The sequence below is a fragment of the Meriones unguiculatus genome, chromosome 1 (genome assembly GCF_030254825.1).
Source record: "Meriones unguiculatus strain TT.TT164.6M chromosome 1, Bangor_MerUng_6.1, whole genome shotgun sequence".
NCBI classification, from domain to species: Eukaryota; Metazoa; Chordata; class Mammalia; order Rodentia; family Muridae; genus Meriones; species Meriones unguiculatus.
The window spans coordinates 37,381,010-37,405,337 of record NC_083349.1 but is presented as its reverse complement, the minus strand read 5'-3'; the positions used below and the strand labels follow the sequence as shown (position 1 = coordinate 37,405,337).

At 37.3% G+C, this 24,328-nt stretch overlaps 1 protein-coding gene across 3 annotated transcripts in view; it reads right to left on the bottom strand.

Annotated features, from left to right (window-relative positions):
- Nucleotides 1-24,328, bottom strand: part of Aldh1a1 (aldehyde dehydrogenase 1 family member A1) — a 147,213-nt gene that overhangs the window by 2,534 nt on the left and 120,351 nt on the right. For all 3 annotated transcript variants that reach the window (XM_060387341.1, XM_060387340.1, XM_060387346.1), the window contains 10 exons: nt 24,001-24,141; nt 21,911-22,040; nt 20,332-20,393; nt 18,482-18,610; nt 17,152-17,265; nt 11,851-11,953; nt 10,002-10,186; nt 5,630-5,794; nt 3,350-3,507; nt 657-731 (listed from right to left, as the gene is read on the bottom strand). In XM_060387341.1, the coding sequence (XP_060243324.1) occupies nt 657-731; nt 3,350-3,507; nt 5,630-5,794; nt 10,002-10,186; nt 11,851-11,953; nt 17,152-17,265; nt 18,482-18,610; nt 20,332-20,393; nt 21,911-22,040; nt 24,001-24,141 (1,262 nt within the window). The remainder of the gene's footprint in view (nt 1-656; nt 732-3,349; nt 3,508-5,629; nt 5,795-10,001; nt 10,187-11,850; nt 11,954-17,151; nt 17,266-18,481; nt 18,611-20,331; nt 20,394-21,910; nt 22,041-24,000; nt 24,142-24,328) is intronic.

The window sequence follows — 24,328 nt, the reverse complement described above, 5'->3', positions numbered from 1 at the left end:
TTCTCTTTCTCTCTTTCTCTCACTATATAATCCTGGATGACCTGAATTCACTACTTAGCCTGTGCTGTGTTTGAAATCACAAAGATCTGCCAGCCTCTGTCTCCTGAATACTAAGATAAAAAAATAATAAACTATAAAATTCTTGGGGGTCATTAGAGACGGTCACTTCAGCAGTTGTCTGGAGGTGTTAAATGCCAATTTTTAGGTAGACCTCACTAGAAGCATATTAGTTTGGGTTAAGGCAACTTTAATTCCTTTAAGTACTATATTCAAATGCCTAGAGTGTTTCCATATTTATTTAAATGAATCTCTAGATTATCAGTTTATCCTTTCGCTTTCTGAAAAAGCTTCCCAAGTGGGTTCTAGTCACTTATACCATAGGCAGTCCTGAAAGCAGGCAATAATTCACCTGCCAAGGTCGAGTGTGTAGAGTGGTGCTTTATTATAAGTAAGAATGCAATAAAGTGTACTCCCTCCGTTATTGCTTTTCTGCACTTCGGGATGACTTCCAAAATTTAAAATGTTCCTCTGTAGTAAGAAAACTTCAATGAAGCACACACACAGGTATACTTTGCTTAAGGTGTTGGAAATGGACCAGTCTTCCAGGAGTTATAATCCTTCTCGTAACAATGTTAGTAATGCAAACTTTTACTTACAGCTCTCGTCCATTTCCAGACATCTTGAATCCACCGAAGGGGCATTGGGCTGACAAGATCATGTAGCAGTTTACCCTTAAACAAAGATGAGAAGGCCATTATAGTTAGTACTTTACTTATCTCATAATTCCAAAACTGAGACTGAAGAGAATCAGAGCTCTCTCTAAAAACTCCATTATTCGGTATAATACACTTATTTGGGATAAAAAGGAAAAAAAAAGCAGTGCTGTAGCTTAGAATGCAGAAAGTAAACACATATTTTCCTAGAGATAAATAGATGGAACCATAAGTGTGAATAGTCATAAAGCAAGATTTGTCTGAACTATAGCAGAGGGAAGATCTAGTGTGTCATGAAAAGAGGTGTTTCTTTGGCTGGAGGCTGGGATTTGTCTGCTCTTCTTCAGTAGGCAGATTTGCAATGCTTATGTATTTACCAGGCTAAACTCATTGTTCTTTAGCAGTTGCAGTGAGTGTCATAATACACAGTTCATCTGTTTCCTTAATAGGCCGATATGTTCATTACACAAAAGTGTTGGCAGGAATTGAAAATAATTAGTGATTTTAATCAGGGTTTATGAAAATATTAAATATTTCTATAGAGAATACCTTATAAAATGTGCATATAATTAAAGAAAGGCTCAACCGAAGATTGAACACCAGGGAATGGTGATTACAATGCAGTTTTGCAGGCTGTAAACAGTTATTTTAACATTAGAGAAAATGGTATTTTATGGGGCTGAAGGACTCAGTCTGATGGTGCAGACAACACGCTCTTTGAAGTACATGACACAGCAAGCCTTCAGCAGGTGATGAACACATGTGGTATAGTAAATCTAATTTAATAGTATGCTGTTATAGAACAATTATATTAATCAATAGAAATATTAACTGTGATAAAAATTTCATTAAGTATCAGAAAAATATGAATAATCAAAACAAGACACAACAGACTTTGAACTGTGGTGCTTAATGCTAACTATATAATAACATTAAATGAACATTTAAAAACTGCTCTATACAAAAACTATTCCCAGAGCCAATCTTAAGACATATAGGGATGTTTGACTAACATCCTCTAAGCTCAATTTCTCTTACTTGATGAGCCAACACTACAGTTCCATGTCTCTGTTTTTTTAACTGTATTTATTTTATTTATTTTTTTAATGTGTATGTTTGTGTGCCTGACTATAAGATGACTTATTAGAGTTGTGTGGAAAGCCTGGCTCTCCCTCTGCTATGTATTGCATGGTCTTGATTAGTTATATCACATAAGCCAGTTCCTTGTCTTACCACAGATAAGGTCTGGGTTAATAATTGCTTTCACGTTAGCTTAAACAAGGATTGTAAGAAATGTGCTGCCAGTCTGAGTTAATAGTAACTAACTGGTGACTCTCACACTGATAAGAGGAATAGATCCTTCAAGTTATCGAGAGTGTCAAGGGCTACCTGGTTGTTTTCCTTCAGGTTAACTGGACTACGAGAGATAATGATGATAGCTTGTGCTGTTGATGGACTTAGGGAAGGGAGGCTTGATGAGAAAAGAGCTGTTGAAGAGGCAGTCCAGAAGGGGAGCTGCCTGGGTAAAGCTGCTTGAGAAGGATGCCCTGAGAATCTTCTAAGTTAAATTACAAAAATCAAAGAACAAACTAGCTCAAAAGTGAAATTGCTTCACAAAATTTATTATGTTCTTCTAAAAGCAAAAAAACAAAACAAAACAAAACAAAACAAAACAAAAAAAAACAAAAACCCAGAGTAAGAATCTAATATAAAAGCTTCACAGTATATTGCCTGAGATACAGACCTACTCTTGAGATACAAGCTACTCTTGAACCTGGAGCAGGAGTATGACAATTTCAAGGTTAACCTGGACTAGTTCAAGTCTAACATTTTATATATATAATAAAGCAACAGATAGGGTTGAGGGATTGAGCACTTGGTCTAGAATGTGCAAGGCACTAGGTCTCATACTCATGGATAATGGATAATACGCATGGATAATAATGACAAAACAATAACTTTCAGTGTGCAAAAGGCACCCAAACATTTTCTAGCATAAATTTTTAGTTAATTAATTAATTCACTTTACATCCTGATAATAGCCCTTTTCTTCTCTACTCTCATTCCCACCCTCCCTCCCATTTCCCTCTATCTCCCTCCCCTACTCCTCAGAAAAAGGGAGCCCCCCCAGCCGCCTAACCCACCCCAGCACTTCAAATTGCATCAAGGCTGAGCACATCCTCTTCCTCTGTGGCCTGTAAGGCAGCCCCGACAGAGGGAAGTGATCAAAAAGCAGACAACAGAGTTTGTGTCAGAGACAGCCCCTGCTTCCCATACTAAGGAACCCATAGAGAGACAAAGCTGCCCAAAACTAGATCTATATTTGTCATCCTGTACAAAACTATTATAACTAAACTTAAAGAAAACCTTTTTTTTATTACTGCCATTGTTTAAAATACTACCAAGTACCTTGATATTATCTAGCAACTCATAATGTAAAAAGTAAATATCCACAAAGTGTTTAAGACAAGTAACTTGAAAAAGTTGGACAAAATTAATTTGACCTTAAAAAAATTTAGACAATTACTTTTCTAGTAGGTCAGATAATTTCAAAGGGATAGTCAACTGTGGAGGAGGTGAACTTCATATGCCCATGTGGCTGATACAGGAAGGGCACCCATGTCAACTGCACTTACCACACTACCCCTGCCTGCAGAGCAGAAGACACAGTGATGGCTCTATCCAGGTCTTTCGTGAAGACACCTGCTGCTAGGCCGTACGTAGTATTGTTTGCTCTCTTGATCACATCATCTATGGACTTAAACTTCAGGATCTGTTGCACTGGTCCAAATATCTACACCAAATGACACAAAAATGGTTTAACTGTATTATTTTAAATACAATGTGTATGTTTCCCTAGAAATCACTGTGCATTGGCTTAGGTGCTGTCTCTCATCTCAGACTTATCGGTAAGAATAAAAACAGGTGGTCATAGACAGTGAACAACGACAACAAAAAGTTTGTGATGATGTGTGACATTCTCTGTGGAGCAGATACCAATCATTCCGACAGCATTTATTCTTGGATCTTGTGAAAGAGCTGAACATCAGATCACTAACTGAATGATTTCTTTGGAAACATTTTAAACTTTAAGCCTAGTTTTCTTCATTGTTCAAGTTACTGCACAAGACCACTAGACCAAGAAGCAGTCCTTTGTTTTAAAAGTAACAAATAGACAATGATTAAGAACTATGTTTATTCTTTAAACATCAGTATACCTTTGGTTTAAATAACAGCCCATTCTACTGGATTTGGATAATTTCATAATTGTAAATATTGCCTAACATACCACTGATTGTTATTCTTTTTTGTCACCCAATTCTGTACACCCTTCCCAAACAAAATGACTCATTACTAGAAAGCTAACTCTGGAACCATCCCACATTAATCAAAGCCTGGGGTCCCTGGCAGTGGCTATTATCATAGTGGATTATTCCAGTATGAGATAGTTTTTCATTTCTGCTGGAATCTAGTCTGGAAAGCCTCCACACATACCTCAATATTTCATCCTATAGGTAAGAAGAAACAACTGGGTTTTCTCATAGATATTAAACTCCCGTACTTTGGTGCTTATCAACATTAAATAAAAGAGGGTTTTCTTGGGATGTCAGCATATTTTCCTGGGGAATGTGAAAACGCTTTAGCAAAAATTTAGAGGTGTCAAATGGTTTTCTGGTTCCAAGTCTCTTTCAGTGGTATGGGGCAGTTAGCGATCACTGCATTCAGGCTAGGGACAGATCCTGGGGTTCTAAACTTCCTCATGACCCTGTAACTGGGGAGCATTATAATGTGAACATTGTAAACGGGAAGCAGGTGTACCAAAAATGTCAGTAGATTTGTTCAGAGTTGCATGAAGTCATCTGACACAGTGTAGACTCCAGGCTCCTATTCTGAAGCAGCAAATGAGATATTCTAGTGAGAAAATTATAGGAGCAGAAAAAAAAGTTTCCTTGAATGAAGATTGTTGTCTGCTTTATTGTCTTTCCTACCCATGTTAATAAAGGTCTACAAGAACAATAGCTCTAATCAAAGGGAAATGGCCAATAAGAACAGAAATTTAAATGAAGTTGAGGGGTGAATTGATGCAGATAACCTAAATATGTTGGATGATCCATAGTTATGAATTTCATTTCTGTTCTTTATATTTATTTCATCTCCTTGCAAAGCTAAATATTCCCCCTTCTCTTTATTTGTTGATATTATGGAAGTAAAGAAAATAACCTCTCAGGTCCTCTGCCATATCAGGGATATGAGTATAAATTCATTGAATGGGGAAATTATGATTCAATATAGTTGAGTCACTGTACTTCTTATCATGGGGTATCACTTAACACTTCCATTGTATCATGCAAGTGCTCAAATCTCTGCATATAGTGAAAGCCTTCATAATCAAGATGTATGTTATTTACCATTTTAATCAAAACTAAGTTTCTTTTAGTTATTATATGTTGTTTATTTGGGTACCATCTATTTGATACTACTTAGACTGAACCTCCCAGAAGTCACCTTTACTTCCTCTTTAAAGCCAGTCCACCCTAACTCTGTGATTTTTTTACTATATAATGCTTTTTGTATAACTGAAGTCATTCAGTATATGTTGTTTTATGCCTGGCATATATAATACAATGTGTGCACATTTATTCTTGTTTCAGGAAATTAATTGGGTCATTTTCCATTTGTTTAAGGCTGTGAGTAAAGCCCCTAAAAACGCTGTGCACTTTGGTCTATGCTTGTCAGAATTTTTTGGTGGGCCTCTTGGATCTTTCACTACTTAGCTTTGATCACCAACAACTTAAGACTTTATCATCAAACACTTCCTGGGAATGTTGGAAAAGGAGCTGAGGCTTTTAAAGGGACACACAACTAACACATAGAGAGAACATGGGAAGCAAAATAGAATCATGCTGAAATATTACCTCCTCTTTGGCAATGCGCATCTCATCGGTGACATTGGAGAAGACCGTAGGCTGGACAAAGTAGCCTTTGTCACCCCAGCGTCCACCGCCACACTCCAGTTTGGCTCCTTCTTTCTTCCCACTCTCGATGAGACTAAGTATTTTATCATGTTGTTCCTTGTCAATCTAGTTGAAAAGAAGCCACAGGGAAAAGGAAAAGAAGTGAAGATGAGGCTTCTGACCTCCGGGATACTCTGTTTGACACGTTGAAACATGGGGCGGGTTCAGTTCATTCTGCTCATTCTTGGGTGTGGTTTTCTCTATGAATTTTTAGGAAGAACAACTAAAGAATTTATACACTTAGTACAGCAATTGACAATGGGGAAAGGAGACCAAGGGGATTCAGTTAGGAAAGGAGGAAGTCAAAGTATCATTATTTGCAGATGATATGATAGTATACATGAGCGACCCCAAAAACTCTACCAGGGAACTCCTACAGCTGATAAATACTTTCAGCAAAGTGGCTGGATACAAAATTAACTCAAAAAAATCAGTAGCCCTTCTGTATACAGAAGACAAAAGGGCTGAGAAAGAAGTTAGGGAAAAAATACCCTTCAGAATAGTCACAAAGGACATAAAGTACCTTGGTGTAACTCTAACCAAGCAAGTCAAAGACTTGTATGAAAAAAATTTTCAGCCTCTGAAGAAAGAAATATAAAAAGATATTAGAAGATGGAAAGACATCTCATGCTCATGGCTTGGCAGGATTAACAGTAAAAATGGCCATCTTACCAAAAGCAATCTACAGATTCAATGCAGTTTCTATCAAATTACCAACACAATTCTTTACAGACCTTGAAAGAAAAATTCTAAACTTCATATGGAATAGCAAGAAACCCAGAATTGCTAGAACAATCCTCTACAATAAAAGATCTTCTGGAGGTATTTCCATCCCTGATCTCAAGCTGTATTATAGAACAACAGTAATAAAAACTACATGGTACTGTCATAGAAACAGAATGGTGGATCAATGGAATTGAATAGAAGACCCAGAAACAAACCAACACACTATGGACACCTGATCTTTGACAAAGTTGCCAAAGCCATACAATGGAAAAAGATAGCATCTTCAACAAATGGTGCTGGTCTAACTGGATGTCCACATGTAGAAAAACGCAAATAGACCCATACTTATCAGCCTGCACAAAACTAAAATCCAAGTGCATCAAAGACCTCAATATAAAACCAGACACACTAAACCTGTCAGAAGAAAAAGTGGGGAAGAGCCTGGAACTCATTGGCACAGGAGACTTCTTCCTGAACAGAACACCAACAGCACAGGCTCTAAGAGCAACAATCAATAAACCGGACCTCATGAAACTGAAAAGCTTCTGTAAATCAAAGGACACTGTCATCAGAACAAAACAACAGCCTACAGATTGAGAAAGAATCTTCACCAACCCTATATCTGACAGAGGGCTAATATCCAACATACATAAAGAATTAAAGAAGTTAAAAAGCAACAAATCAAGTAATCCAATTAAAAAATGGAGTATGGAACTAAACAGAGAATTCTTTGTAGAGTGTGAATCTTCTTATTTCTTAGAGTTTATTTGTTGAAAAATAACATAAAACAAAAAGACACAAGCTCGTACGTAGAAACCACACATTCCTATGTAGAAACCAGAGCTCAACAAGAACATTGACAATAGATATGTACATATCTTATTTCTAGGAAGAGAATGTCTATGTCTATACCATTATATAAAAGGTATCATGTATTACTCTATATAACTGCTATCATTTATAGAGACATTTAATTGATTTTTATGACTGTACAGTGAGGTAAGTGTTGTGCTAGTTGTATCACAGTTTATCTCACTTCACCGTATGGAGAATGAAAATTGATACTACTATTCCTATTTAATTGGCAAGAAAAGTATATATTTTTTGAATGAAAATACTGATCACTTTAAACTTTGTATGTATTTGGGTTCATGAAGACAAATACAAATATTACTTTATAAGTAAAAATTATGTGTATTAGATATTCATATATAAAACACTATGACTATTAATATATCATACATAAGATATGTAAATATTATATATACAATATAATGTAATTTGTTCTAAAACTGAAATGCCTTAAGTTTGTTATTTTTAAAATAAGAATAAAATAAACACTGTAAAAGATTTTTCCTAAACAAATGTACTTGGCCTTAGTTTCATATATAATTATTTTTATTGTGATATTTATAGATCCCCAAACTCTGGTTAAGAAGTCTCTGTGAATTAACCAGTGAGGTTGAAGCACTAGAAAAAAATTAGCCAATATTTATCTCTTCTCATAAGATATTTCTTAATAGAACAAAAAATTAAACCAAAGGTAGAGGAGATTGGGTCTCATCAAGCTTCTGCTTCTAAGATTCCAACATGTGTGCCTGCTTTTACTCAGAGCAACATATCTTAATGCACTTGCAGAAACCAAAGCCATGCAACAGTCAATTAGAATATGGGATTGTTTACTTTAAAATCTTATGATTCAGAATGTTTAATTTATGTTTTAATTTAGCCTATAAATAATACAGGCATTGCTACTCAATTGAAGTCTGTGAATGAATAACACAGACCCCTTGATGAAAGAAAATGACTATTGTTCAGTGTGAAAGGGTTCAGATAATCTCTGCTTCTCTCCCCTTTGTCATCTAAATATATACGGATCCTTTTTCTATCTATTACCTATCACTCATCTATCTACATATCATATATACTTACCTATGCATCTAATGATAAAAATGTTTTATATTCAGATAGTAGATCAATATATACTTAGAAAAAATGATCATGAGTATTAACGATTACATCTTTTTTTTACTACTAGATCAACTCAAATAAGGATTTAATAATTAGAAAATATAAAAATCAACAACTATGTTTATATACTCATTGAGTTCAATGATTTAAAAAAATGTGGGATTGAGACAATGCAAATAATTCTGTCGCTTGTCAGATATCTTGGGGTACTATTTTAGTCCTATGTATTTCCTGCATAGGTACCTTGGCTAAGAAGAAAGCTCCAAGAACCTCTTCCAAGTTACCTATGTGGGAAATTCCAAGATGCCACTGGCCATGTTCTCTTTGGGATTCATGGCTTTGTCAAGTTCCTCTCTCAGGGTATTACTGGTAGCAATGTCCCCTAAATTTTTACTAATTGAATTTGGTTTACACTTATTAAATAATTCAAGAATGAGGTTTGGTTCCAAATAACCAATAAGGTACAGTGTATCATATTTAATCTGAAGGAATGATGTCTTCAAGGTCAATGTCCTGTCCCTAGAGCACAGCTTTCCAGAGGGGCTCTACTAGCATTTGGGGACATCAAGCTCCTGAATATGAGGTTTTCCTATTCACTGGTGGGTGTTCAGCAACATCCCTTCCTCTGTTCACTAGACCCACGCCTTCCACCTTTCTATAACAAATGAAGCTATCTCCAAACATGGTCAATGTCCCTTATGGGGCAGAAGGCGCTGCCTCAGTTTGAAGGTCACTGTTTTAGAGCAGGATTCAGAGGGAGGAGTGAACTCAGAATCAAAGGTCCGAAATCTTGAACAACAGACCATAACAGAACACAAACAAAAGCTGTGCAAGAGGAAAAGTTGACTTTTGAGTGAGAGACAAAGGCATTCATATTTACAGTAGATCTAATGACACAGAAAAATACTCAGAGCCCTTGAAGAGTGGCTAGCTTTTTATAACAAAAGGGAGAAGTTTGTCAGAAGTTTGCCAAAAACCAGAATTTTCTAGTATCACTTTTGATATTACATCAGAGAGACTGAGGACCTGCAGATGATTGAGGAGTGTTCTACTGCTTATATTTTTAGAATGGCAGCTGAGGTGAAAGACTGACTATGAGGGAGAAATGAGAGAAATGCATACAAATTTCCAAGAGTTCTAAGACGCCTAATGTCTTTTACTATTATTTTCTACTCCTATTCTAGATAAGCTGTGTCTCTGAACACAGAACTTATGAGTTTCACTATTCCGGTTAGTCACCTTGGAAAATACCTGCCCTCTCTCTTGAAATTTGGGTTTAAACTTTGGCTACCAAACACAAGGTAAGTGCTTTTTCCACTGGGACATCTCCCCAGACAATTCCATCTGTAATTTCATGTATGGTTCCTAAATTATTTCTAGACATATAAAAATTTGGTCAACCAAAAACAAAATGACTTATTTTCTATTGGGAATTAGACTCTTTGTATAATGAGATCAGGGTAATAATATCCACCAGCAATGTGCATAGTTAAGAGGTAAAACTAACTCTGTTAGTTCTAAGTAGGATTCCTTATTCTTGAGCTGGAAATGCTTGTCTTTTTTATTGTATACTTGCCTGAGGGCCTTGATTTATTCCCGAGTTCAGAGGATTTCCAAGAACGTATTTCTTAGCTCTCTCAACACTCCTTTTCACAAACTCATCATAAACTGACTCCTCCACAAAGATCCTGGATGCTGCTACACAACATTGGCCTTGATGGTAGAACACTCCATGGTGTGCAAACTCAACAGCAGTATCCACTGTGAAGAAAACATTTTCATTAGTGAAGAAATATTTTCTAAAGCATACATGTATATGCTGCATCCATGTATGTGAACATGTGTGCACACTCAGGAGGATGCACACACGCATACACACACTCAAACACAAAAACACACAATATCTAAATCAAAACAAATCTTTAGAATCTATTTTTCCTCATATGAAAATGGTGATATGGTAAAAAGAAAAATTACAAAGCAGGCATAGATACAACATATTCCACCTCTTAGAAGCCAGGTAACAAAATAATCTTTGTGATCTTATTTACAATGAAATAATAACAACAAAAGGAATCTGGAAAGAGGGGCTAGTGGAACTTAACACAGACCTTATTAAGAATGTAGATTTGATTATAAGAACAAATAGCAATATAAATCATTTTTTAACACTTTTTTTAAAAAATCAAGATGTTTATGCCTGTTTGTACATTCAGATTTCAACTAGATAAAAAACCAAACTCTGAACTACCTGTTGCCTTAAATGACTTCAAGACATTCATATGCTTTGATCAATTTTGAGAAAAATTTATCTTTTTGAAAATAACAACAAACCTATTTGTATTAAGAGTCATCACTGACCATATGAATATTACTCCAAGTGAAACACTTCCAGAATCTCTCTAAAGGCTATGCCACACATGCCTGTAAACCCATTCCTTAGTTTATGTAGTACAGTGTGCCCATAGTTTTTATTAGAATATTGTTGATTCTAATGCAAAGAAAGTTGTGTGTGTGCGTGAGAGACAGAGACAGAGACAGAAAGAGACAGAGACAGAAAGAGACAGAGAGGGGAGAGAATTTTTTAAATGGGGAATATGGAAAATGCTATTCAATACTGTAGAAATGGGCATCAATCTGCAAGTCAGTCTTAGCTGCTTCAGTTGTAGTGGGGAGAGCTGCCAAGTGATAAACTAGGGAAATTACCATGTGTTGACTGCTAACCAGGAAGTAAGTTCTAAAATCTCCAGTAAGGATCACAACAGTGACAACAGCAAATTCCATGTACTATTTGTGTTTATAGTCTCTTAATTATGGAACTATTGAAGGAAAAGGAAAAGGAATGCTTGACAGTGAATTTCCATGAAATTAATCCTATATAGAAAGTAACCTGAGATTTCATTTGTCAGTAAAATCAGAATGATATAAAATATTATGGATGGGTGTCCAATCCAAATGATAAATTTAACATATTGCAACTTCACTAAAGTAGTTGAAAAAATGAGAAATTATTCAAAAAGGTCTAATATTATTCTGGCTATCCATGTAGACAGAGTGAAAGCAGAAACAAAATATGAAACTGCTGACAGTTCAGGATCTTCTTGGCTCCAAATATCTCAATTATTTCATGTACTCAACACAACTAAAGATAGAATTATAAAAAACAGGTTATAGATCCTAGATGGAGACCATTTATGCTGTCTCAGATTAACACTAGGAAATAGCAATCTATTCCAATCCAGGACAAAATCTTGTTGATTTATCAACATTATGAAAAAATGTGAAAGCTTTCCAGAATCACCACGGACTCTAGTTAATTTCTTTCACCCTGAAGCAAAGTCACTTGTCAGACTCCAGGTGACTGTGCGACGTTATCAGGCATCAGGAGGAGGAAGGTGAGATGGTAACAAAGGGCTTGAACTCACAGTCAGCATCTGCAAACACAATGCAAGGGCTCTTTCCCCCAAGTTCCAGGGTGACCCTCTTCAGATTGCTTTTTCCTGCAGCTTCCTTGATTAATTTGCCAACCTGAAATCAAACATCACAAATGAGGAGGCTCAGTGTGGTCTCATGTAGATAGGTTCATTTAATACTTTCAATTGATAGGACATTTGTGCTAACATTTAATTTCATTTGGAAGAAACATTAAATGGTATATTCAAGATCTGGCACCTTCAGGTGTAAGGCCTCCATCATCAAGCCTGCAAAGGCAAGATCAATCAGACAATGCTCATGCACAGGAGAGCAGACAGTGTATCTGTTAGACATGACTTCATGTGTGGGCAGACAAGAGCTTGTTTCTCATTTTCATTAGAACTTCCTCTCTGCATTTGATCAGAAATGCCCCCAAATACCTCACGTATTGACTTTTCATCCCTCTAGTGACATTTAGAGAACTCTACTTTCTGTGTTTGGGTTCATCTTTTAGCACAGGTCCCCCTTAAGCCCTTCTCTAATGACTCTTGATGGACATGGTATTTTTTCCCTGGTCTCCAGAAGAAGGACATGAAAACACATTTGGAATCCCCAAAATGGTATTCTACATATCTGCAAAACCTTTCCAAAAGCCTTTCGTTTTCTCCTTCTCTGTGTGCTTATCACGGTCTGCTCACTGTAGGTGGATCTTGACAACCCTTCCCCACTCCTATCTCCTTGGCGCTGTGCTTCTGTTTCTCCTGCATATGCCACTGCACAGTGGATATTGAAGAAAGACACTGCCTCTGAGCTCTGTGTTCTCCTTGCCCTTAGCTAGAATCTGCCATTCTAGTTTCTCCTTGAGTTCTAGTTCCTTCATATAAAGGAAGATGTGGCTTTTATTTCATTTTACTTTCTCTTTTTGGATCCCTTCAACTGGAGGTTATTTTTGAAACAATGGTTCTTGTTTTCCATTTCTAAATTCGGCTTTTAGAATGACCTGTACTTCATTGTGTATACTAAGACTACATTCTACGGAAGAGATCTTTCCCTTGTTGTCTAGAGATGCCCAATATATTTTGCTTCTCTAATTCTCTAGGTTTCTTGTGCTGTTCTACCTATTGGGATTTTAATAAAAAGTTTCTCTTGCATCCAAGTGTTGAGATAATGTCTATGTGGATATTGCATTGCTGTTTTGCATTACAGAAAAGATAATCATTCTACTCGTTTTCATTTTATTAATTATTTCATAAGTCTAAATTTAAGTACTGAAATTAGACAAATAGACAAAAGCAGTCATGTCCTGCCTGAAATTTATCTTCCCTACCTGTCTTTCACACTACCATTTCCTTCCTTTTTGTCTTGTCTTTTATTTCTGACAGTGAATCCCTGTGTAGCTCAGTCAGGCTTCGAGCCTGTGATTCTTCTGCCTCACTTCCCAAGAGGGGGAAGTGGTGTGTGCTACCATGAGGAGACTCTGTAGTAGAGTCTTTGCAATATTTTCATTTAAGAAGTTTCTATTTTCTACATAAAATGTTATCCTTTTAAGTTGCCCAATCAGATTAGTAGAAAAATTCTGCTAACATAGCTATCGCGTGTTTTGGTTAAGGGAGTAAGGGCAAAAGAAAATAACTTTTTTTTAAATTTAATTTAATTCCATTAATTATGCTTTATTCACTTTGTATCCCCCCATAAGCCCCTTTCTCCTCCCCTCCCAATTCCACCCTTCCACCCCCTTCTTCATGCATGCCTCTCTCCAAGTCCACCAATAAGGGAGGTCCTCTTCTCCTTCCTTCTGATCTTAGTCTATCAGATCACATCAGGAGTGGCTGCATTGTCATCTTCTATGGCCTGGTTAGGCTCCTCCTCCCTCAGGGGGAGGTGATCAAAGAGCAGGCCAATTAGATTATGTCACAGGCAGTCACTCCTCCCATTACTATGTAACCCACTTGGACACTAAACTGCCATGGGCTACATCTCTGCAGGGGTTCTAGGTTATCTCCATGCCTGGTACTTGGTTGGAGTATGAGTCTCTGGGAAGACCCCTGTGTTCAAAGTTTCTGGTTCTTTTGCTCTCCTTGTGGAGTTCCTGTCCTCTCCAGATCTTACTATTTCCCACTTCTTACATAAGATTCCATGCACTCTGCATAACAGTTGGCCATAAGTCTCAGTGTCTACTTTGATAGTCTGTAGGGCAGAGCCTTTCAGAGGCCCTCTGTGGCAGGTTTCTAGGTTGTTTCCGGTTTTCTTCTTCTTCTGATGTCCATCCTCTTTGCATTTTCAGGGTGGGGATTTAGCATTTTAGTCAGGGTCCTCTCTCTTGATTAGTTTCTTTAGATGTACAGATTTTAGTAGATTTATCCTATGTTATATGTCTATATGAGTGAGTATATACTGTGTGTGTCTTTCTGCTTCTGGGACAGCTCACTCAGGATGATCCTTAAAAGATAGCAACTTCAACAAATGGTGCTGGTCTAACTGGATGTCTACATGTAGAAAAATGCAAATAGATCCATACTTATCACCCTGCACCAAACTAAAGTCCAAGTGGACCAAAGACCTCAACATAAAACCAGACACATTAAATTGGTTAGAAGAAAAAGTGGGGAAAACCCTAGAACTCATTGGCACAGGAGACAACTTCCTGAACAGAACACTAACAGCACAGGCTCTTAGAGCAACAATCAATAAATGGGACCTCATGAAAATGAAAAGCTTCTGTAAAGCAAAGGACACCGTCATCAAAACAAAATGACTGCCTACAGATTGGGAAAGAATCTTCACCAACCCTTTTTCTGACAGAGGGCTAATATCCAGTATATATAAAGAACTAAAAAGAAAATATCTTAAGCTACACATGACAAAAGAATAAATATGAAAGCAGGTTAGAAATGTGAGTGAGGAATATATATACATATATATATATATATATACATACACACACACACACATATATATATCATATTCAGGTAGACAATATTAAGGTTGTTTGAATTTTCTTAGAAAATAAGCAAGCAATTTTTATACTAATTTACTTCCTATACTTTGGTAAAGTAAAATCTTATTTTACCAAAGAGAAAAGGGAAGAAATACAAACTGTTAATTTTCTTGTTGCATTCTGTGTGAAGCAGAGGTGACCATTGTTCGGGAAAATATGTCTTTACAGTGTGGGGCTACAGTTCTATTCTAAATGGATTTAAAAAAAAAACTCTTAATCTCTAAATTACATTAAAATTTGTATTAGACAGTGTTCACTGTTGTGACCATGAGAGATTCAATCTATCATTTGCCTCTGGATTGAAAATGGTTCAGGACCTTTAAGATAAATCAGGTAACAAAAGTTGAGAAAAAAAGAATATAGAAGTTCCCACAGTGCATTTGTGTTGGACTAATGCTCTGTTTCCCTCATTCTGGCTTCAAAAATCATATTATTATCATTTTGTTACTTGGGAGTACTTGCACACCATTCTGTGGCTATCTCCGAACAAATGAGTCTTTGAGACTAGCCAGGCAAGAGAAAGATAATCCACAAGGACACACATGCTCATGATTATGAACCTCAGACAGTGGGAACACAGGTGGAAACATTATTTAATTCACGATTTTCTTAGAACTTCAGAGAGAAGCACCAAGGCAGTGTGGGAACACTGGGGGGGGGGGGGGAGTCAGGTGGAAAGAGCCAATGTCCACTTATAAACCAAAACCTGGGAAAATGAAAGATAGTGACTAAGGCCACTTACTGAGTTCTCCAAAGGCTGCTAGATATCTTATTCTACTGGTTCTCACTTTTTTATTATGTAAAATTGAGTAAAGCAGACATTACAGTCCTGTGTTTCTCAAATAAAGAAAACTCAAATTTGGCAAAGATAGTTAACATTTTAGAGGCATAGAACTTAGGAAGTAAGATTGGAATTTGAGCCCACATGTTGCCTGGTCTTTAATTTTCATTCTTTGGGAGGGACATATAAAGAGGCCTCAAACAGTCCATGCCTGAGGGTTAGCTAAGACTATTGAACACTCATGCTGCTGCTTGGATCAGGACCAAAAGCCTCCAGCTCAAATGGACTGGAGAAATGAGCATAGGTTTTGAGTCCAGAAATACTCATTGATTCCCTGTTCAGTGTGTGGGAGGGTTGGGGGGTACGCATTAGACATCCTCCCATCTTCTTTTGTTCCCCATAGGAAATCCTGAATACAGGTTTATTGTTTATTGTTTATTTTTTTATCTTATCTCAGTTAGATATTTTTCACCATGTATTATTTTTCTACTGTCCATGAAAAACAAAGAAAATGTGTTTTAGAAGGTCAAGAATGGAATAAAAATAGGATTTAATTTTTTTTCAGTTCAATTCTGTGAAGGTTAATAAAACATTGAAGCAACTTGCTGTGATTATCAGAAAATAAAAGTAACCTCAACTCAATATGAAGAATGTTTTTCTTATTTCTCAGTCTTCAAATAGTTAAAACCATTCAACAATACCTTCAGAAAGTTCCAGCATCCATCTAGCATCAGATGAGTTTTCCTTCCCTTGATCTCCTAAAGTACCTGATTACTGTCTCCATCCTATTTACTTCTTGCAGATGTTGGCAGCTTACTTTTCACACATGTCAATGAGGGAGGCAGTATCTTTTCGGTTGAATAGCTAATATCATGATAGCCAAGTAGAGTGACTGAAACATAGCTTTGCCTGAAATAGCGTAAGTTCTGGATATTTTGTTTAAAATAGATATTCATGAAATATCCAGAATTATATCTTCCAAGCCTATTTCTCCCCCTCTACCTGTCCCTTCCTCTTATTCATGTTTATGGGATGATTCCTGTTTTTCATCTTTGTGTCTATCCACAGTTAAGCCAGAAAACTGAAGCTCTCCAGAAGAAACATGGAAGGAAGCAGAAATTATCTTCCTTTCAGGGCATGCTGATTAGGCAGTCTCAAGTAAGATGCTAAGGGTGAGCCTCTGTTTTTTAATGTTCTGACTCTAGAGGTTGTGCTTACATTCATTCATATAAACCACTGTGGTATAATTCACATTTCTACCATACACATTTCCAGTCATGTGACAGGCTCAAGGGTTAAATTTCTAAGAGATGGTAATAAACACATTGAAAAGAATGTTATCTTTCTGAATTAGCAATAGGCAATTGTGCTTATCCTAAATTCATACACTTGTGCTTGATAAACCTAATTCAAGGATAGAATAAGTAACAATTCATGGAAGCCACTTTCATTTTAAAGCATGTTGGCTAAGAAATAGCTGAAGAGAGCATGCTTGTTCTTGCAGGAGATTAGACAATCAGAGATAGGCTCTACCTCTGTTGATCCCGTGAAGGCCACTTTGTCGATGTCCATGTGAGAGGAGATGGCTGCCCCTGCAGTCGGCCCGTAACCGGGGACAATGTTCACCACGCCAGGAGGAAACCCCGCCTACAAGCAGTCAACAGACCAAGAATTTAATTCACAAGAGAGTGGGGTACATGATTGGAGCTCTTTTCTTATTCCAGCATTATGAGATTTTGTTTTTAACCGAGACAATTTACTTTAGTATTTATTCTTTATTTTTACAATTTCTTTTCTTCGTCCATATGAAAACATACTCGAAGGTGATAGTATTGAGAAATACTTTCTTCCAAAGCCAAATATCTCATCAGTGGATCATAGTTCCAATTATTAGCTGTGCCAAATGTCAAAAGGGGGATCTCATTGAGGTAGGATCCAGCAAAATATAATAAAGTATATAGACAGCAAAGCTGAAAATCTAGAGGTCAAGTGTTCAGTATTTTACTGTTGACATTTTAGGAAGGGCAGCTAAGTTACAGATCCCTAGAGGCACTGTTTGATCAGTAAAACATTACATAAGCAAAGCCTCTCTCTACCTTATGAAAGTGAAAGAATGATTCCTAGCCTACCAAATGCATCAAGGACAGAACTACCAGCTTAATAGACATATTAATATTTCATTGCATTTGAATCAAAATGCCTCATTTTGACAATTTTTTGTCCATATTAATTTGAAATGAAAAATACCTTAAAGATATTGTTTTACATTTCAAAACTCTAAGTTGCCCTTTTAAGTTTTTGGTGTGATATTATGGACAAAACACCAATCAGTTGTTTTAAAGAGGTGAAATCACATTTTGCTTAACTACATAAAAGTGTCATGTACTCTGCACTTTACAGGACCAAAAATGAAGATGAAGCTATAATAGACAAATGAATATGAACAACTGTATATATTCTTTGCAGTATATGGTCCAATATTGCAGCAAGCATATTATCACAACGGCTTCCAGCTTTCAGGCGTATTAAACAACAGAAGGAGTTTATAGAAGCAGCCAGGCCGGTTACAACGGCAACAGTGTCAACAAGTGTATTGGCATTTGAAAGAATGCTGCGTTTCCTCCTGAATTATGCTCATAAGATATGAACAATATAAGTAACAGGTTACAAGGTGACTGCCCGTAAGCCTCTGATTTGTGTGGACACGCATTTGTGCTGACAGAAGGCCCAGCCGACAGCTCTGCGCTTTGTCTTCTGCATGACCGGGCAGGAGCCAGGTATGAACAGCGAAGTTCACAGTCCATGTGAATGAGGCTTATGAGGAATCCTGAATTAGCCTGCGTATGTAGACTCGGAAACTTACCTCTTTTATCAAAGATGCCATATGAAGAGCAGTGAGAGGAGTTTGCTCTGCTGGTTTGACAACCACTGTGTTCCCACAGCTAAGGGCAGGCGCTATCTTCCAAATGAACATAAGCATTGGGAAATTCCACTAGAAAGCAAGGTTGAACAATAGATATTTTACATTGCCTCAATCCTCAGTTTCTGTAACAACCTGCTTGGAAGACATTGAATAAAAACTGTAAAAACTGAACCAAAGTTTTAGTGCATTGATAGTTTTACTCTCATCAATAAACTGAAATAAAAACTGTAAAAACAAACAAACAAACAAACAAACAAACTTATAACATCTGTCTACGTATCTGATGCATCTCACTTAGGATTATTGCTAAAAGCAGCTAGTAAAGGATAAATGTTCTAAACTAACCATATAGAAGGGAACAGAAAAAGACTCCCAGATTTAATCATGTCCTGCTATTTTGAATTCTTATTCTACAAGAAAGACATTATTTGATATTTTTGTGTAATTAAGCATGTCAAATTAAAGATAAAATAACAGATAGAAGATGTGACATTCTCTTCCTATATTTTCCTAGAGACCAGTTATTAAATTTACCTAATTTTAATACCTTTTGGTATATTTAATGTTTAGGAGACTTGGTTTTTACTTCTTGGATACTGCAGACTGAAACCAAGCAACGGTTTTGTTGAATTTGTTTTCCACAACAGAGAGCTAGGCTCCGCCCAGGACAAACAATATTGTTAAAGGCAAAGGAAGTTCACACTCAGAGGGTGAATGCTTGATTTTCAGATCCCTGAAAACCTACTGGCCAATTGTCAAAAGTGAGGTATGTGACTGATTCTCTATGTAGACATTCCCTATCTGTGTCTGAAAACATTCCTCTCTACTTTAGATGGATGTCCTCAGAATTAATCGGGAAACTCAAGGCTGGGATATAGGTCACATCTGCCTAACATGATGAGTCGCAGGTTTAGATCCCCAGAACAACAGAACAAAACAGGGGAAACTAATGTTTAAACTTATTGAATACTACTATCTGGTCAAGTAATGTAGATATATTTTCATGTTTTTAAGCCTTTGAAGTAATGAACACTCCCATTAAATACATTGATACATTCAGTCTCATTAAACAAGTGTCACTGTCATTCCAAACCCTCAGGACACATCACTGTATTTTCCTTTAGCCTTTTAAATCATGTTAGCTGTATCTGGCCAGTGTCCGGTATGTTAGAGGAAATCTGGTTCCATCCAGAGCATGGATGGAAGAATTCCTCTGACAGAAAAATTTTGAGTATCCCACCCTGCTTGTCCACAGGTAGAGTACAGGCCACACACTTCTCCAGTTGTCACAGAGATGATTACATCCACATAAATCAAAAGGTATTTTCTAGGATTTGGACAGTATTGCTGCAGCTGCTGTCCATGGGGAGGAGTCTCAAGGAGAAGACAGAAGTGCAAGGGGTGGCAAGGCCTGCTGTGTTCACTGAAGTGGAGTCACAGTGCAGATGAGCCATGACGAACCTTTGTCATACACCTATACAGTACAGCTCATGAATGCAGAACAGAGAACAATTTCAAAAGCCACCCATGCAGTCAACACTTAGGGGTTCTGTGGTAATGATGAAATGCTGTCAAAGGCTACAGAAGTACATGGAGGGGTTTTTGGACCAGCTAGCTCATAGCCAAGAAGCTCAGTTACAGGACGATGAGCTTCAGGCAGTCATGCTTGTTGAGTTTACTTCACACACAAGCATCACATCAGCTTCACTCGTGTGGGGATGGGATTCATCACTAGATCACTGGAATTAGATCTTTGTTTCTGTCATTGAGAGTCACGATGGAGAACTTACAGGGATGATCTGGCCACACACCCCAATAGGTTCACGTCTTGTATAAGTGAAAATGTCTCCATCTGGAAAACAGAGCAGACATACCACTCATTAAGGCAAATTGGCTGTGCAGGTATGGCAGGGTGATGTGTGGTTGATATGAAAGGAGCAGCACAGTCAGTAGCAAAAGGGGAACAAAAGATCTATCTACAAGGTTAATACCATTAACAATGGAGCCCGCAATTTGAATCTAAAGGTGAATCTAAGTGACAAGATGGGGAAAGATCTGATAGGCAGTTAACTCCACTTCTTGTATTCAAAATGGCTGCCTTCTACATGACTCTGTTCACATAGTGGTGCAGAAAGGAGCCAGGAGGTGAGATCCCCTCTGGGTAAGGGCTGAACCATGTGCAAATGTTTCCAAAATCTTATATTTCCCAAGAGCGTGAACCTTTAAAATGGTAAATGATTTAAAATAGTAAAAATGTAAAGGCTTTCTACTGACTTGAAATTGTTGGTGTTTTTCTTTGTTTGTTTACTACCAAACATAAATGGAATGTCTATTATCTAAGAAAACAAATAAAATACAAACTACAAACAGACAAAAACATATCTGATATGAAACACTGTTCTTTTATACCTGGATTTGGTCAACTCCTGTGCTTACTTTGATATGGTTTTTCTGGGAATTTTGTTGTTCTGTGTTTTGTTCTGGCTTCCACAGGAGCCTACTACTACCATAACAAGTACTTTTCCTGTCAAGACCCACAGGTACTTTAAACAGCTTCACATATGGTTCCTAAGAGTAGAGTAAGAACCAAAAAACAGCCCTGTTCGTGGTAGCTCTGTTGTCTTCTTATCTTCTAACTTCCTCATAATTCACCCCTCAACCACTTAGATTAGAAGTGCTATATCAGGGGCAAAACTGGAAGTGGACTATTTGAGTTCCTGACATCATTACAGTTACAGATATGAAACCTAGCCTCTACTACATTCCCGAATTAATTCTTTCTTCAGTTGAAATATTTTTCATGCATCTGTTCTGATACATACACACTCAGAAATACTTGCACAAACACTTCCATACAAACTTCATAAGTCAGTAACTATGAATAGTGTCCTCTTTTCAGATTTTGAAACACATTAATATAAATTAGTTTGTTCTGAATACACTAAATTTAAAAGGTCCCTGAGTAGCATACTTGCCTCTTTCTGGACCATATGCTTAAACAAATTTTATTGTAGGAAGAACATAAATGTTGTTATGGAAATGAAGCCAACATAAGTAATTTCACTGTTCAGCTTTGAACATTTTGAGCTCTTAGACCTTCACTTGAATTTTTAATTGAACGTATGATAATATTCTTACTTTAATGCTCTCTATACTCTCCATAGTTTTATTTTCTGCATAATTAATGATTATACAAGTTAAAAAAATGTTGATCCTTAATACAACTTCCTTCTGTATAAATGTGTTTGTTCAAGGTTAAGAACATAGTTTTTCCTTATTGTTTGACACCTTTATCAAGATTTTAAGGTATCATCTCTTTTATGGCGGCCCTGCCTCTATCCCCATCCTCATTATGCTCAGCATACTTACCACTTGGTATTGTTTGTCCGTGGATCTTGTCAGCCCAGCCTGCGCAGTACTTCAGTGCTTTAATGCAGCCTCCCATATCCCACAAGTATGCATTGGCAAAGATTTTCCCACCATTGATTGCCTCCATTGTCTGAAAAGCCAACACAAACCACAGTCAAGAATTCCAGCAAGAATAGTGGATTAAGAACATTGCTTGGTGGAACTGGAGAGATGGCTCAGTGGGTAAGATTATGGGCTGCTGTTTCAGAATATCCAGTTCAATTCCCAGCACCCACGTGATAGCTTATAATCAACTATAATAACATGTGATATCATGCCTTCTTCTGCCCTCTGAGAACAGCTGTCACACACACGGTATGGACACACACATGGAAGGTAAACATTCATGCGCATGAAGTGATTTAAAATAAAAAGGAAGGACCATATGCTCCTGTATATATGAGGAGCACAAATGGACACAGAAGTTTACTCATAAGAGTAAAAAGAGGATACAAAGTAGGTGGCAGGTGGCATGGGGGGCAATAGAAGGAGTTGGTACAAAGTAGTTCTGGATGGATATGATCACCATCTATTTTATAAGTGTGTGGGAAGTTATAAGAATAAAAGATAAATTAAAAGTATATGTGGTCAATATTTCAATATGTAAGAGAGCTTTGTAATTGTAAGGAACCTCAGACCTTCTTGATTAGACCCTTTTTTTAAAACACGGTTGAATATCTTGTTTATGGCCACATAGAAAGATCTTTGTATAGGAAATAGTAAGATTCTGGCTGTCTGGACTTTGAGCTCTTTCTGTCCCAGTCTGAGGTCCTTCCAACTAAGCAATGAGGCACAATGTCACAGGTACGCGGCCATGAAAAAGGCTCCCAGTCTCCTTGTCACGTAAGACTTCTAACAGGATCACACCTTGCCATCCAACTCTAAAGATAATTCAGTGTATGCAACCATTCTCAGTGACTGAGTAATCATTGTCATATTCCTCCCAGATAGAAAGTCTCTTCATCCAAATGTTACTCTTACCTCCTTCACCATGGATTTTCCTCAGCAGTTTTCAATGACAATCCTGCTGTGTCAGCGACACGGGCAAAAGCATTTCAATAGTCACAGCATAAAGCTTCTGACTTCCTGAGCTGGTATTGTAGTGTCTTCCTTCCCTCTCTTCTCTTTTCATGCTGACTATAAAGGTCTACTTGTAGTTCTACATTCTATGAGGTGATGCTAATGCTCTTCTTCCTCCAATTTATATGCCCACTCCCCCAGAATCTCCACCCTTTTGATTTTGTATGTCTGTTCTTAGTTCTCTGTGACCTTTCAAGCTGACAGGGGCAGTTAACACTTTTCATGCCGCAGACAAGTGAGAGAAGCCAAGTTTTGGGAAACTGCTTTCTCTCTGTAGAACACTGAGGATGCTGTGGCTTTATTGTTTTATTTAATTTCTTTTGTATATTTATAAATTTTCAATATATTTTTGAAAAGGGTGATTCTTTACAAATAATTGGTAATGCTCCAGGTAAACTGAAGATAGTAAGACATAGTTTGAAATCGACCTGGGAACCATGGTGTTTCAGTTGGCTTTACTAGAACGCAGGACTCAGAAGACAAGAAAATACATTCCCAAGCCATATTCTGTCCACAGAAATGAAAAAGCACAGCACCCAAAACAGAAGTATGATTTTATTTGATACTAAACCTGAATTCTGTTTTGTTAATTCTTTTACACCTGTGAAAACAAAAATTGCCTCTCTTTCTCCTGACATTGTGCACAGACAGACATCTGGCAGCAGAAGGAGCCATTGTAAAAAAAAAAAAAAAAAATTGGCTCAAAATAATTAAGATTTATTTTAGAGCAATATTTTGGCACTTTTAACAGATTCATGAATGTTCTCCTAAAGGACTTCAGGATGAGTGAGTCTGAGAAATCAAGGACATGGTTAGAGGAACATTTGGCCTTGTTAAGGGCTCTAGGGAGTTCAAGAGAATAGGCAGGATGTCAATGTGCTCTCTTGGCCAAACCGATTGGTCAATCCAAACAGTGAATACTCCTGAGAGCCCTCCATTGTATCCTGCTGTTGGTATTGGTTAATACTCACAGCCAGTAGTAGACGATCTCTTTCTATTAAGTCAGCCAGCTTGTTCAGCAGGCGCCCCCTCTCTGAAGCATCCATGGTACGCCATGGGGAGCCAATCTGGAAGGCCTGTCGTGCAGCCTTCACGGCTTTGTCAACATCTGCCTGGAAATCACAGAACTTTCAATTCAGGATATCCAAAACACTGGATGAACGAATGCAACAACACAACCTATAAACTATAAACCTATAAACTAGTCCTTACAAACAGAAGCTAGGTCTCCACTAGCCCAAAGTCCAGAACACTGCACTCCAGTGTGTTGGAATGGTTTTTCTTGAGTAATATTTAGAA